This window comes from Aulonocara sp. 'chitande type north' Nkhata Bay, linkage group LG12, assembly GCF_057382095.1.
Source record: "Aulonocara sp. 'chitande type north' Nkhata Bay isolate Kocher_YH1m ecotype deep benthic linkage group LG12, A_spYH_male_GT1.1, whole genome shotgun sequence".
NCBI classification, from domain to species: Eukaryota; Metazoa; Chordata; class Actinopteri; order Cichliformes; family Cichlidae; genus Aulonocara; species Aulonocara sp. 'chitande type north' Nkhata Bay.
In genome coordinates this window covers 25089203-25104621 of record NC_141355.1, presented here as the reverse complement: position 1 = coordinate 25104621, position 15419 = coordinate 25089203, and the positions used below count along the sequence as shown (strand labels likewise).

At 38.3% G+C, this 15419-nt stretch overlaps 1 protein-coding gene across 3 annotated transcripts in view; it reads right to left on the bottom strand.

Annotated features, from left to right (window-relative positions):
• Nucleotides 1-15419, bottom strand: part of grid2 (glutamate receptor, ionotropic, delta 2) — a 576013-nt gene that overhangs the window by 465107 nt on the left and 95487 nt on the right. For all 3 annotated transcript variants that reach the window (XR_015131855.1, XM_086314608.1, XM_086314609.1), the window contains exon 2: nucleotides 1236-1391. Coding sequence is in view for 2 of the 3 variants with exons in the window: in XM_086314608.1 (XP_086170734.1) it covers nucleotides 1236-1391 (156 nt within the window). In the remaining variant the exon portion in view is untranslated. The remainder of the gene's footprint in view (nucleotides 1-1235; nucleotides 1392-15419) is intronic.

Genomic DNA, 15419 nt, shown 5'->3' with positions numbered 1-15419 from the left:
TGGTGGCTTAACAAACAAACTAACAAACAAAATGAAGGCATTCCTCTGAGGATGTCCTTGGAAAGGCCACTCTGAAAAATTAAAAGAAAATTTGAGTCTTTGGAAGGAAAACAAAGTAACAACTTTTGAAAAATGTATATGCACTGAAAACATGCTCAGATTTAATAATTTTGTAAATGTTTCTGTTCATATAAAAAGCACAAACGTCCAGTAGCCCTCACTGAATCCTGTTTCTTATTACTACCAGTGATAAGTCAACAAGTCAAACTAAGCTTAGTTATACGTGATTCTTTCATATTGAATTCCAATTTAAAATCAAGCCTGTTGGTTTGGCTTCTGAACCAGCAGCTATAATACTAAAATATAAATGCCCACATGGATGAAAAAAAGTTGTATAATTCAGAATGTCCACTGATTAAAAATATGAACATTCCAGAGTCAATTTCTTCTACAAACTAGATTTTAATTAAATAAACTGGCTGGAAACCCAAACAAAAAAGAGAGAGGGAAAAAACCTCATATCCTCAACTGATTGTGATGCAGGTCAACTCATAAAGGCCTGCCAGCAATGCAAAATAAAAATAAAATATTTTTAAAAGTTGGCCAACTTTTCAAATCTTTATTTTTTCCCACATGAATCAGTTCATGTTCTTAAGATAGAATAGGTCAGGAAAATGCTGAAATGACTGTGAAAGCACCGCATGCTTATGTGTTTCAGTTCTAAAATGATAACAAGACTAAGATTGTCTGTAGAAATACTGCAAATTTTACACATTTTTAATTAAATCTGCATTGGATCAAATGGAAATTAATACATGTATTTAACTGTGTTACATAAACAATTCAGGATTATTTGAAAATCAAAAAAGGAGCTGGGGTATCAAAATAAACACAAATGATTCCTTTTTTTGTTTAAATCTATTTAAAGCAAACGTGTAACTTAGAATATGTGAAGCAAACACAGAATTACACCCATCCCTATATAAGGCCAATATAAGAAAAGCTATTTAAGAAAACCCAAAATGTTGATTCTGTTCATCTGGACGTAGCGTTTACAGTGGGAGAAAACTCTACGTCCAGATGAACAGAATCAACTTTTTGGGGATTTCCTTACCTGGATGACTGAGCATGCATCAACATATTTAAGAAAAACATATTTCAATTTGAAACAGATACATTCTATTAGTCCTGTTGGTGCAATGCATAAATGTTACAACACAGTATTATCTCCCTACCTTCTTGCACAGCCTGGAAAGGGTTGTTCCCATCAACGAACTCCACAGAGATGGTGATCTTCTCTGTCTCCAAAATCTCGTTGTTTAAATTGAGATCCGCCACAGCAAGGCGAAACACCTCATCATCTTTCCGTGCTGACTCATCAAAGATGGCACCTATTAGAAGAAGAAGGAAAGAAACAAAAAAGGCATTATCTTTTGGGTTATTTTTACAGAACTCTGAAGTATGTAATCTACAAAGGGAATTCTTCAAAGAAATGCCTCAAAATATAATTCCATCCAAGTGGATTTAGTGTTCACCCTACCTATAGAAAAGCCGCTGATGCCTTTTCCACCTGTGCTTGAGTTCCCCAATATATAACCACCTCACTACTACTCACTAAATAGCTAGTAATGTGTTTACAGGGAATCTCCTTCATTTACATACTTTAAATGGCTAACTGCCTTGTAATGCTGGTATTGGAAACCAAAGGCAGCAAAATTTAACCAATTATATTACCCACATTCATGAAACCAGCTTCAAATAAGTCTAGAAATATAGACTTTAAGTATTTAGCCCCTGTTCTGGCATCCTGCATGAAAAAGAAGGGACTAATGGGCTTACATGCATGTTCATTCCGGTGTCAAAAACTACCTAGTGTAGGGCACTGACTCAGACAAAACAGTTGCCCCACAAGGGGAAATGGAAGAAGAACTGGTGTGTGTTAGTATCTGTAGTGGCAGATAAAGTTCCCACTAGTGAATACTAAATTAGTCATAAAAATAAATGTCAACCTGCAGTGCTGCTGAGACAGACAAATGAGGCAATGTGGGGTGTTGACTGGCTAGCAGAGATTCGGTCTATGCTTTGGTCTGTTACACACAATTAACCATATGTTTTTTTTTCTTATTTTACTTCTCTTTAGCCTCTCAATTCAACCCAGTTTATCCCCTGAATCCACTGGGCCACTAATTGTGTAAGCCAGCGCAGTGAAGCACTGCTAACCGCATTTCATTGACCAGAAAATAAGCCTCATACTGTATAGTGTGGATGTGTGTGCCTGTGCATGTGTGTAAGACACAGGTAGCAAAATCCATCAATAACCAAGAAGGCTGCTTTGGCTGAGGGCTGTTTTGTACCACATTTAGAAAACTATATCTGTAATTGGCTGTGCATAGCCTGATGTTAATACCACAAAGGTTGTGGACTAAATCCCAGAGAGCCCAAACTTCACCGTCTTTATTTTGCAGTACTTTGGATACATCATCCAGGAAATCATATACAGTATTACATTTTTACAATAAGATTAGTTGGTTCTTGTGCTTTAGAAATCCACTTGCCTCTTTAATTGTTTAAAAAAAAATCTCTTCCTTATGCTCTTTTTTAGGTTACTGGAATCTGTTAAACTGTCAATAATTTAATTGTCAATACATTTAATTAGAAAAAGATATGTGGCTAGCAAAATTTGTAAAACCCTAAATATTATCACATCTGCAACAGTTTAAACAACGTTTTGATTAAACTCAACTTCTGAAGGGCAATCCATTCCAGCACAGCCTTTATACGCACACCTCATTCAAAACCACATGCGGTTAGGAATGATATGTTAACTGCCTCTGCGTCAAAGGCCTCATTAAATATGTATCGTTCAATCACTTGATTCCTCAGCATTAGGCAACTGTAAATACCAGGCAACTGATTGAGTCTTGGTTGTTTTTATAATCATGCAGTATAGATGAGGTGAGACAAGCAGGCCTGGACAAAGCGATAAAGAATGAAGAACAAAGACATTAACTATTCCATTAGTGATAAATTTTGAATAAGGTCCCAATCAGTTTGAAGATGACACTGCTGGGAGAGGATTGGTACAGATTTTAAACTGGAACCATGACACTGTAAAGGTTATATGTCTAGAGGACAAAAGCACATCGAAATGTTTGACATTAGTAAGCTGATTTATGACTTTCTGTGTGTTTTCCTTTGTGGATAAAGTTTTGTAATATTTTTTTTGTCTTTTTTTTTTTTTACAAACATGCAGAGGGAACAGTAAATGGCTCCTTTAATCTAGGTTTCTACAAGGATGTTTCCATAGTAACCTGCTCCCAGGCATATGTTAAAAGCTTTACTGCATCGTACACCACTCTCTTTGCATATGGTTTGTTTCCTTGTAAAGTGTGTATTTCCTTTATCACACCAGCAATGCATTTTGGGATCTAGTGACCACAATGGTAACAAAAGATATTGAAATGGAGAAGAAGACACCGTATTGTAGTATTTTTTCATGTCACTTTTCTTTCTTCTGTTATCACCTATATCATTTCTCTATCAAAGCTGCTACACCTGCACGGTGATATATTAGCTACGTGCATGTGACTGAAAATAACACTCTTTAATCGAGACCCAGTGTGCATGCAGAAAGGGAGATGAGAAAAAAATGTAGGTGATAATGAAAAAAAAAAAGTCCTTGGTCTGTGAAGCAGATTTGAATCTTAATCCAAATGTGTTTTAAACATGCTTTTATGCCTTAAGGCTGTGGTTCTCAAGCTGTGGGTGGGGCCCCTTTCTGGGGCATGGAGTCACTGCAGGGGGGCATGAAAGTCCAAGGTAAATGTGAACAAAGAATCGGAATTAAGTCTGGAAAATAAACACACTACAATTCGCTGACTCTTTCTCATCTTTATTTCACTAAAGCTAAACTTGGCTCCTGTTGTTCCTAATGATTGAAGAGTAGCATGAACCTTTTGAGGCTTCTGAACTCAAACACTAATCAAACTATTTTGGAATCTCCCAAATATTACCATCTTTAATGTGTACATATTAAAAAAATAATTAACTTTTCACAAGAAGAAAGCACAAGACAAGAGATGAGAACAGACGATTGGTAAATGTCTGCTGTTCACTGTCAGCTATTTTGGAACAACAGCGTTACTGCATGCTGATTAGCAAACACAGACACGCACACACACACAGACATGCACACACACAAACAACACACAGGGCCCTGGCTCTTCCTCCCTTCCAGTAATGTGATTGTGAGTGCAAAGGCAGACGTCACAGCATAAATCAGCAAGCCAGGATATAAAAGTACTGAATCTTGCTTTACACGGATGCCTCAAGGGCAGTCACACACACACACACACACACACACATACACACACATATACAGCGTGTGAGCAGAAGTACTAAATCATCAACATTTTTCCCCAACCATGCCTTTGACGTCAACAGCATTATCAGCAACAGTGGTCAATTTCTAGTGATGTAGGATTCAAAAACTTAAAGTGTTTTGGTCAGGAAGTATCGATCAAATTTAAGTGTTTAGTATTCATTTCCTAGTTTGTTTACATTGATAAAGAGGTAATAAATAACTTGTTTATCTACTTCCTGCTAAACAACCGACTGGGATGGATGAGTGATGCTAGAGGTAAAAAAAAAAAAAAAAGAGGGGAATGTGTTGTCACACAAAGCCACAAATAAGTTAGAATAGTCTTTTCTTTTGCCCCAGCCAATATTTGCTGGAATCTCAGTAATGTTCGCTTTTACATATCCTCTCTTTTTATTCACTGTAAATATATGCAGTTAACAAACAAAGCAGCATCTACATGTTCATATTTGGTCAATTTCTCCTTCTGATTTGAAAGTAACAAAATCTTGATTCACACACTCAATCATCATCATATATACTGTATATATATATACATATATATAGATATAGATATGTGTGTGTGTGTGTGTGTTTGTGAAAGATCAAAGGATTTGATTGATTGGTAATTTATTTCAACATGTGAACAATATACAAGTACATTTAAAAAAGAAAATGTCATGATTGTGTAATCACACATGCATATTTATCTGCATAATTATCTGGTTTGCACAACAGAAGTTTATCTAGAGGTTAATTTTTTTTTTTTTTAACAAGGCTAAGAGTCTACACCCACGCTAGCAGTTGCAGCCGTGTGATGCTGTGCTGTAGAGTGCAATGGAACCACTGCAATTTACTATGTAGGAATGATAACCTTTATAAACATTTAATGTGCTTAATTAGCACTATACAACATAAAATGCTGCTTATCAAAGAAAAATGGGTTTGCTTTTTGAAAAACAAAGGGATTACTGTTCATTCTGTGTAAAATCGGATATGTATAACTCACTGTGGTTTAGTGAGATGCTGTGTGCGAGAAACATAAACATTTGCAATATGTACACAAAGAGTTGAATTGAATTTTCTTTTTTTAAAGGAGAGATAAGCGTTGCCATTGTGCAACAGGAAAAGTCTCGGCTACCAGAGTCAATAATCGTCAACTGAGGAACAATACCTATGGACCAAAATTCACAGTATTCCAGGCAGTAGTGTGACTGTGACATAATAATAATTGGTGGAGAGACTCACTACAGGGAGTGCGGAATTATTAGGCAAATGAGTATTTTGTCCACATCATCCTCTTCATGCATGTTGTCTTACTCCAAGCTGTATAGGCTCGAAAGCCTACTACCAATTAAGCATATTAGGTGATGTGCATCTCTGTAATGAGAAGGGGTGTGGTCTAATGACATCAACACCCTATATCAGGTGTGCATAATTATTAGGCAACATCCTTTCCTTTGGCAAAATGGGTCAAAAGAAGAACTTGACAGGCTCAGAAAAGTCAAAAATAGTGAGATATCTTGCAGAGGGATGCAGCAGTCTCAAAATTGCAAAGCTTCTGAAGCGTGATCATCGACCAATCAAGCGTTTCATTCAAAATAGTCAACAGGGTCGCAAGAAGCGTGTGGAAAAACCAAGGCGCAAAATAACTGCCCATGAACTGAGAAAAGTCAAGCGTGCAGCTGCCAAGATGCCACTTGCCACCAGTTTGGCCATATTTCAGAGCTGCAACATCACTGGAGAGCCCAAAAGCACACAAGGTGTGCAATACTCAGAGACATGGCCAAGGTAAGAAAGGCTGAAAGACGACCACCACTGAACAAGACACACAAGCTGAAACGTCAAGACTGGGCCAAGAAATATCTCAAGACTGATTTTTCTAAGGTTTTATGGACTGATGAAATGAGAGTGAGTCTTGATGGGCCAGATGGATGGGCCCGTGGCTGGATTGGTAAAGGGCAGAGAGCTCCAGTCCGACTCAGACGCCAGCAAGGTGGAGGTGGAGTACTGGTTTGGGCTGGTATCATCAAAGATGAGCTTGTGGGGCCTTTTCGGGTTGAGGATGGAGTCAAGCTCAACTCCCAGTGATACTGCCAGTTTCTGGAAGACACCTTCTTCAAGCAGTGGTACAGGAAGAAGTCTGCATCCATCCAAGAAAAACCTGATTTTCATGCAGGACAATGCTCCATCACACGCGTCCACGTACTCCACAGCGTGGCTGGCAAGAAAGGGTATAAAAGAAGAAAAACTAATGACATGGCCTCCTTGTTCACCTGATCTGAACCCCATTGAGAACCTGTGGTCCATCATCAAATGTGAGATTTACAAGGAGGGAAAACAGTACACCTCTCTGAACAGTGTCTGGGAGGCTGTGGTTGCTGCTGCACGCAATGTTGATGGTGAACAGATCAAAACACTGACAGAATCCATGGATGGCAGGCTTTTGAGTGTCCTTGCAAAGAAAGGTGGCTATATTGGTCGCTGATTTGTTTTTGTTTTGTTTTTGAATGTCAGAAATGTATATTTGTGAATGTGGAGATGTTATATTGGTTTCACTGGTAAAAATAAATAATTGAAATGGGTATATATTTGTTTTTTGTTAAGTTGCCTAATAATTCTGCACAGTAATAGTCACCTGCACACACAGATATCCCCCTAAAATAGCTAAAACTAAAAACAGACTAAAAACTACTTCCAAAAACATTCAGCTTTGATATTAATGAGTTTTTTGGGTTCATTGAGAACATGGTTGTTGTTCAATAATAAAATTATTCCTCAAAAATACAACTTCCCTAATAATTCTGCACTCCCTGTATGCTGCTTTGGAAAATCCATTCCCACCTCACTTAGTTTTTACACCTGCCTTCTGGCCTTTTACGCTCATCCATTCAAGCTTTTTACTACTGTAAAGCTCCCCCTTGTTCTTTTCTCTCCCTATCACCATATGCCTCTATCTGATTCTCTTCTTTTCTTAAGGACGACTCGAAACGGGGCACTGAAGAAATATCTGAAATATCATTCCTTTGTCTCTCGAACAAACACACACCTGTTGTTGAAACTGCAGCTGATGACAGTAATGTGACAGGAACCCTGACAAGGATAATGTGTAGGAATACACACACACACACACACACACACACACACACACACACACACAAACACACGTCACAGCATAAATCACATGATGTATTACTGATTTGTGACAAGGCTAGACTTAAGTGTTTCCGGCTCAATGTGATGATGAAAGCAAGGTAGCGGCAGTGCTGAGTGATGATGGCGATGAACGGCAGAGGTTATGGTCCTACAGTGTCAAATGCCCTAAATTACACTCGCACACAAACACACGTGTGCGAAACACACAAACACACTGTTATTTACAGCAATGATGTGAGAGCTGAAAGGGAGTATAGAATTAATGTGTAAGTGTGTGTAGGTGTGTGTGTGTGTGTGTGTGTGTGTGTGTGTGTGTGTGTGTGTGTGTGTGTGTGTGTGTGTGTGTGTGTGTGTGTGTAAGAAAGGAAAGGGAGGAGGACAAAGAATTAATGGTCACTGGTGACCAGAGCAGGCCAGTGGAGTATGACAGGAACAGATATAAAAACAGCTCTAATATTTATCATATGACCTCACACCAGAATATACTCACATACACAATTCTCATGTAGTTTTGCTAGATACAGGGTCTATTGTGTTCAAGTATTCCCAGAAACATGGTTACTTCGTTATCAGGGTTGTGCATCTGCAGTAAGTTACTCTGACCATATCTAGCATGTGTGCACAATTAAATGAAATATGGAAGCAAACTGTGTGCGTGCTTGACTATATGTCAGAGGGATGCCTCTGACTGCCGTCTATCCCCTTGTGCATTCATGGACAAATCTCCCAGGTAACCTGATTTGTGCAAGAAAAATCTTTCGTTCTCCTACTTTTTTCATCTCTCCTCCCTGCTTCCCTCCTCCTTCACTTCTTTCATTATAGGCACGTAAATTAATTTGCTCCATCGTTAAGGAGGCGAGCAGCCAGCAGAATTTGTAGTTCAGCAGCACGCCAGTTCTTTGTCAAACTGTCACACAAAGCTGTGCCAAGGTCGCCCCTTTCTTTGCCACGTCTCTGTCAATGTCTTACCTTTTTCCCTTCTAATCTAGACAGACCTTTGCCTTACTGCTTCCTTTGTAGAGACCTACTGTTGATACCCAAGGCTTTGCTTCCTCCCACACATATGAATATACTTTTAGTAGGTGGAACATTTGTTGTGTGTCTTCATTCATTAAGCATTAGGTGAAATAACTAGCTCATCTGAGATACATTTAAATTCGTATCCCTTTGTGTGCAACCGGGGACAGAAAACTGACGGCAACATTTGTTTTGTGTTTCTCTTTAAGTCAGCTCTGGACTGTTTTTTGGCAAGGTCCAGCTGATTTCCAAACAACAGCTGACTCAGCTCCTGTCTGGCCAGCATTGTCAGGGATCTGGAAACAGTAGAGTAGGTGGCTGTGAGCCAGTTATGAAAATATACTGAAGCCCAAGCCAAGTTATAAGTAAATGATAATTAGAGTGATAGCAATGTACCACTTGAATGACCTAAGGTGTATCTTCAGTGTACCTGTGTATACCCTTGACAGCTACTGTGAAATTATAGCTCTGTTTGATAAAGTGTCTATCTTCTCCTTCTTATCTATCATATCAGCATGTAGACAAAACTTGCACTGATCCATTTCTTGTATTAATTGTGACCTGAGTGAGAAATTACTCTAGCCCCAATCACAGAGGCCATCTGGCAACCACTGGTCACAAGGGAAAATGTGTATTCCTCAACCAGTTGGCGAGTGGTTACTAGAGGGTGATGTTAGGCAGAATGAAATTGATAAAGTTTCTAAAGTTCCAATCACACAGATCTATACGTGTACAGTGCTGCACGTACAAACTCAAATAGATTGCTTTAGTTGCTAGCAGACTGCCTGCAGTTCGTATGAAAGATTTGAAAAGTAAGACAAGCTGTAAAACGGAGAACATTCAAACTAAAAGTTATGGCTTTCCCAAACATGTTGGCTACAGTGGTGAGGCACCAGTCAGTGTTTTCTAGACACTGTCAGACACGGAGAAGCTGCATTCAGCTTTTATGCTCCATATATCTGGAACAAACTCACAGAAAGCCTCAGATCAGCTGAAACACTCAGTTTATTTAAATCCAGGTTGAAGACTCACCTGTTCTCAGCTGCATTTGAATACAACACCAAATCCACACTTTTAAGCTTAAATTTCAAAACTTACATTTTAACTACTGATTTTATCTACTGTTTTTTTTAATCAATTTTAAATCATGCTTTTTATTTGTTTTTGTTTTTTAATGTCTCTGTAAAGCACTTTGAATCACCTTGTTGTTGAATTGTGCTATATAAATAAACTTGTCTTGCCTTCTATGCCAACTACAATGACTGCCACAATCATAAAAACGTTTTGGTGCAACACACATTTTGCTACTGATTTCACCTAGCAACTTGCTAACATCTCCAGCAACCACGTGAGTGCACCTCCTCACAGACAAATGTATGGAGTAGGATACAGAATAGGCAAAATAATATTGAACAAATAACAACATGCTATGTTACTGTAAGCACAATAAAAGCTTCCATAATGAGAGTGAGAGGGACAAGTGTTGTCATAGGGGCTTGTCAAAACTTTTATAGACATAAAAGAAACACTGTTTGCCTCACAGCACGAGTTACGTCCAAACTGCTGTTACCTACCATGGTATGTTAGCTCTCCCTCTAGCAACTGGTGTATAGTTACTGGCATAGTAAGCATAAAATACTCATGGCCAATCCAGCTTTTTGAGCCAAAACCAGACTGATAATCGATCCAAATATTGGATTATTGCCTTCCTACTTCCTGATTTGGAGCTTTACCTGTTGAAGAGTTTCCCTTTCTTTGTCAACTATCCTAACTTGCTCATTTCCTCTCCACCTCACCATCTCTCACATACTTTTCCTTAGGTCTGTCTGTTTTCAACATTCTTTTAGCCAATTTCCCTAATTCTCTTTCTCTTTGTTCTTTGTCCTCTGCCTTTCTATCATGCTTCGTCATGCCTACATTCCCTTCCAAGCTGTTTTCCATTTCGTACTCCTTATTTAGCTCAACCTTCCTCCATTTTTGTTGCTCTCTACCCCATGTTTCCCAGCTTGCTTCCCTCCTCATATTTCCCTAACTATCTCCTCTCTCTGCTGTCGTTATCACTCTTGCCCCCCCCCCTTTCTTATTTCAATGTGATGCAGTGTGTGACATCTAATCCAAGTAAATCTGGCCTGGCTTGAAAAGACTCGATGTACTTAAAAATGTGTATATGTTTGTGTGTAGCAGGCAGACAGAGGCTTTCTTATTACTGAATCAATAATTCAGATGTTTCCTGCATCATTTAAAACAAATCACATATTCTATTTTTCCAACAAGGGCTGTCAAACTTGGCCAAAAATAACTTTCGGTATTTCCTTTAAAACAAAGCAAAGCAAAACAACACAAAATCCTAGTGTACTTATCTCTGCTGTTCCTACTTCGCCAAACAGTATGCAGTATTGCAGGTGATTATGTTTCCTAGAATCAAGAGGCCTTGTTTTCAAATACAACAGAAAACTCTGAAAGATATGTCCTCTATTGAGAAAGGCACGATTCTCTCTTTACTTTCTTTTGCAGCATTGTCATAATGAAGCAAAAGCCTTTCAGGCACATTTGAATGGTGGTAATATCCAACAACCAAAGGTTAAGTACCAAACAGCAATTCATTCACACTATATTAAAAATCAAACTCAACTTGAATATAACAAGCAAACCTTGACCATCAGCATATGAAAACATTAACCCTTTAACAATCAAATTAATAAAACTTACACAAAGCTGGCTTGTTTTTTGTGGAAGACTTTTTTCAGTATTTGATGAATTACAAACAACAACAAAAATGAACAAACAAAAATGAAGGAAATGTGTTTAAAAGGAAAGTGTAAGAGAGACTGTAAGGGACTTGAAAGAAATGGTAATAAAAACAGGTATCAAAAAACATCTGAATTTAACGTTCATATCTGCTTTTAACGCACGAAGCCGCTCTACTTGAGCACCTTGAGTCTTTGAAGCTCACCCTCCTGATTAATGCCGAACATTTGGGAGGATTTTGCCTGAAGCGCTGGTAAGAGGCTCCAGATTTGTACACATCATAAATGTCATATTATATTTCAAGGAAGGATGGATTTATACAATCCGCCCTCTCTTGCCCTCCTTCTCCAGCAAACTGCATGTCTTCAGCATCTTCTGACATTTATATTCCTGCCGTAGTCTTCTTCAACCTCACGCTATCAAACTCTATCCTTGTCCCAATTCCCTATAGTTACAATTTCAAAACTTCTAAACTCTCCACCCCTTTGTCTCTTTTTTCTCTCCAGCATTTTCCTCTACTTCACTTCACTCCTTCACATTTCTCTCTAATTCACATAGCCTCTCTGCTTCTCCTTCTTTTCACCCAGCCTAATCTTTATCCCTCCATCACATACTTGTCATCTATGTCATCTAACATACATGATTTTTTTTCCCTGTCATCACCTGCCATCCTCTGGCCCTTCTCTCGTCACTTATCTTTCTCTTCTTCCTCTCACATCCCCCGTCTTGTCCATTTTGTCATCTTCCCCGCTTGTTTTTCCTCACAACCTCATGTCCTCTCTTTGTCCTCTACAGATTTTTGAGCTCTGTTTATCATTACACAAGCACTTCAATAATAAGTAGTTCTCTTTTCCTGTCCTTGGTTATGCTGCCACAACGTTTCTCTTCTGCTTAAGCACTTAAATACTAGTCGGGCTACACGAATGCACGCAAGAATAGGAACATGAATGTTTTCAGTGAAAGAAAGCACTCGTTCTAAAAGCAGCACTAATATAAATGAAAACAAAAAACAAACTCCAAAGCAGAACTGTCATGATCTCAGATTTGTCTTTGTGTTTTTTGAGGTTTATTTCCAGCTTGTGTGTTAGATGTTCTTAGTTTGGTTTCTGTTGTTTCTATTCTTGAGTATTTTGGGAGCCTTTACTCTTGTTATAATTTAGTCCTAGTTATAGAATTTAATTTGTTTCCTCAGTGTTTCCTGTCTTATTCTCATTTGTCTCCTAGGTTAAGTTTATGCAAGTGTTTTTATTTCCCTGTTTGTTTTTTACTTTCTGTTGTATTTTGGTAGCCATTTGTTTCTAGTGCCTCGTGTTTAGCTTCGCTTTCCCTTCTGTGTTGTTGTCAATCTACCTTTGTTATCCTCCTGTGTCTATTTCCCTGATTATCCTTTTGTCTATAAATTGTGCTGTCTTCCCTCAGTCCTCATCTCAGTGTGTATTATCCATGCTGTGTTTCACCAGTCAGTTTTGAATTCTGTTCATTGTCCTGGTGAAATTCATATTGTGAAGTTTCCATCAGCTGAAATATAGGTTTTGCTTTTGTTTTTCAGTCCATTTTTTGTGTCTGGATTTGGGTTCAAGTTCAAGTTAATTGTCAAGTCTATTCATCTGTCTCCATTTCCCTGTTTAGTTACTGTCTTCTTGTTCTATTTTCATTTGTCTCTAGTGTCTTGTGTGTAGTTTTACTTCTACTCCATTTTCATTGTATTTTACTATCTCCACCTGCATCTTATTACCCTCCTGTGTCTAACTCTCTGACTGCCATTTCACATACAGATAGTGCTATTTTGCCTTCATGTTTATCTTAGGGTCTTCAATCATTGCTGTGGTTCAGTTTTGAATTTTCTTCACTGTCCTGGTGAACTTTATATTATCAAGTTTCCATCAGCTGAAATAAAGGTTTGTCTTTTGTTTGTCAGTGAATCTTTTGTGTCTCCATTTGGGTCCTCAATCCTGCAATTCACGAGGATATCATCAAGTAGATCTGTAATCATTTCCTAAATCCACATTTTAGTTTATACCTCAAGTCATTGAAATGGATGAACAAGAAAAAAAAGAGTATACAACAGATGTGATCGCTTGATTATGATTACATCATAAAGGAAAACCGTACTTCATTATGCTGACCTATTTGTAATTAATGCTTAAAATAAACGTTCTAAGAACATGTGTTAATGAATGATTAACTGCTCCGTATGGCTAACTAGCATAACAGAATGAAAACATGGCTTATTAGCATATCATTACTTACTGCAAGTTACTTATTTCTCATTCAGCCCATCATACACAAGCCGCTGAAAAGATCCAGTTAGCTACAGCAACAACCATTCCCCACATTTCTCTTCCACAGCTATTGTGTAATAGTCGTGGACTCCCTGCTTTCATTCATGTACTGAGTTGGGGCACGTACTTTTTATAACCGCTATATGCCTTTCTTTGTAAGATAATGACAGACCGATGTAGATGGTTCAGCAGGGGGATAATCACAACACAGAACAGTAACATGAGACTACATTTGTAGTCCAAAATTAGGTTGGATTTTAGAGCCGCAATGGTAGTATCAGGTGTATATTTGCTTCATAAATGAGTGACTGTTTTTTCTTTTTCATTTACTTTGTCTTACTATATTGTTCTTCATTACTGCCACTCTATCTGCCCACACACAGCATGGAGCAGAGTTAGTACCACTTTTGTTTTCCTCATTTTCACTCCATCATTCTTTTTTCTGTCTCGCTGCCTATCCTTTTATCTCTCTCTCTCTCTCTGATGAAATACATTTTCTCTCCTCCACCCATCACTATCCCTCTGTCATGCTCTCTCTCCACCACCTATCTCTCGAGCCCTCATTCCCTCAAGGCCTCTTCTCAGTACACTACCACCCCCACGGAATACATTCTGTTGCAAACCTGCACTCAGCTTGCTCATATTCACTACTAATATTCACACTCATGCAAATGCACACACACACATATATGCTCAACAGTGAGCTGTGAGTCCGTTAAAAAGTCATAAAGAGCATAATAAAGCTCCTCTATCTACAAACCTATTAGCAATGGGCAATCCTCGCGGTTGCACAAGCATGCTAGAAACAAAAACACTGACATATTTGGACACGTGCACACACATGCTCTTCATACATGCAAAAATTAACCTGCCAGCCTGCGTTTCCGTGTAGGTTTAAGTGGTTATAATCAACTCCTAATGAATCCTGATGTTAGATATTCATTACAGCGATAACACGTCAGTGTTTGTAGCTACATGATGGATGTTTGCCAAAGCGGTGGCGTCGTTGTGAACAAGCAGAATCTTGATGCACTTCTCATTCATCAACTAAGAAATTCCTTCTGCGTTTTTGAGGTTTGGAAATTCAGCAAAGATTAAAGTTAGAGAAAGAATGTAGTACAAATCACCTGCTTTGGGAATTCTATCTGGGATCTTATTGAAATATTCTGTACCTTTCTTGAAAATTTAAGAAAACTTAAAATGACACATAGAAAACTCACAGAAACATCTAATACATTTTCCAGAACAATAACTCACTAATATGACCATAAAAGCAACATTAGAATTTTTTTAAACGCACGTTCACAGTATTTATGCAACCAGAACAATGTAATATTTCACTTGGGAAATAGTTTCCTTATTGTAAGTTAAAGAAAGGCAGGGGGTCAGTGGTACAGCCATCTGATAATGTTATGGTCCATTAAAGTGACATTCTCTGCTTCAGCTGTAATTCACATTTATATGACTACAATATCCAAATAATTAACTTAAAAGCCATTATAAAAGAAGAACAGAGTTTGTAAAGCATATTTAATTAAAGCTGCAAGCAGCGTTATGAGGGCCCTCGCACCCCCGGCACGTCGAGCCACTGCCAACACCTCAAACCGGCACGTCCGATGTGATGTCACATTGATGGATTTCATGCTTTTAATCACCAGCTAACATTTCATCTTATTCAACCAGGATTATAGTCATGCCACTAGGTGGCGCTCTAACCATTATTGACAAATAGCATAACAAACATTTCCAAGCTCGAGTCTCATCACACCTGCGACCTTTGGGAGAGATTGGACATTGTGTTTTTTAGTGACAGCAGATTACTGCTTTTTGCGAGTGATTGAAACTCTACGTGCCGCCAT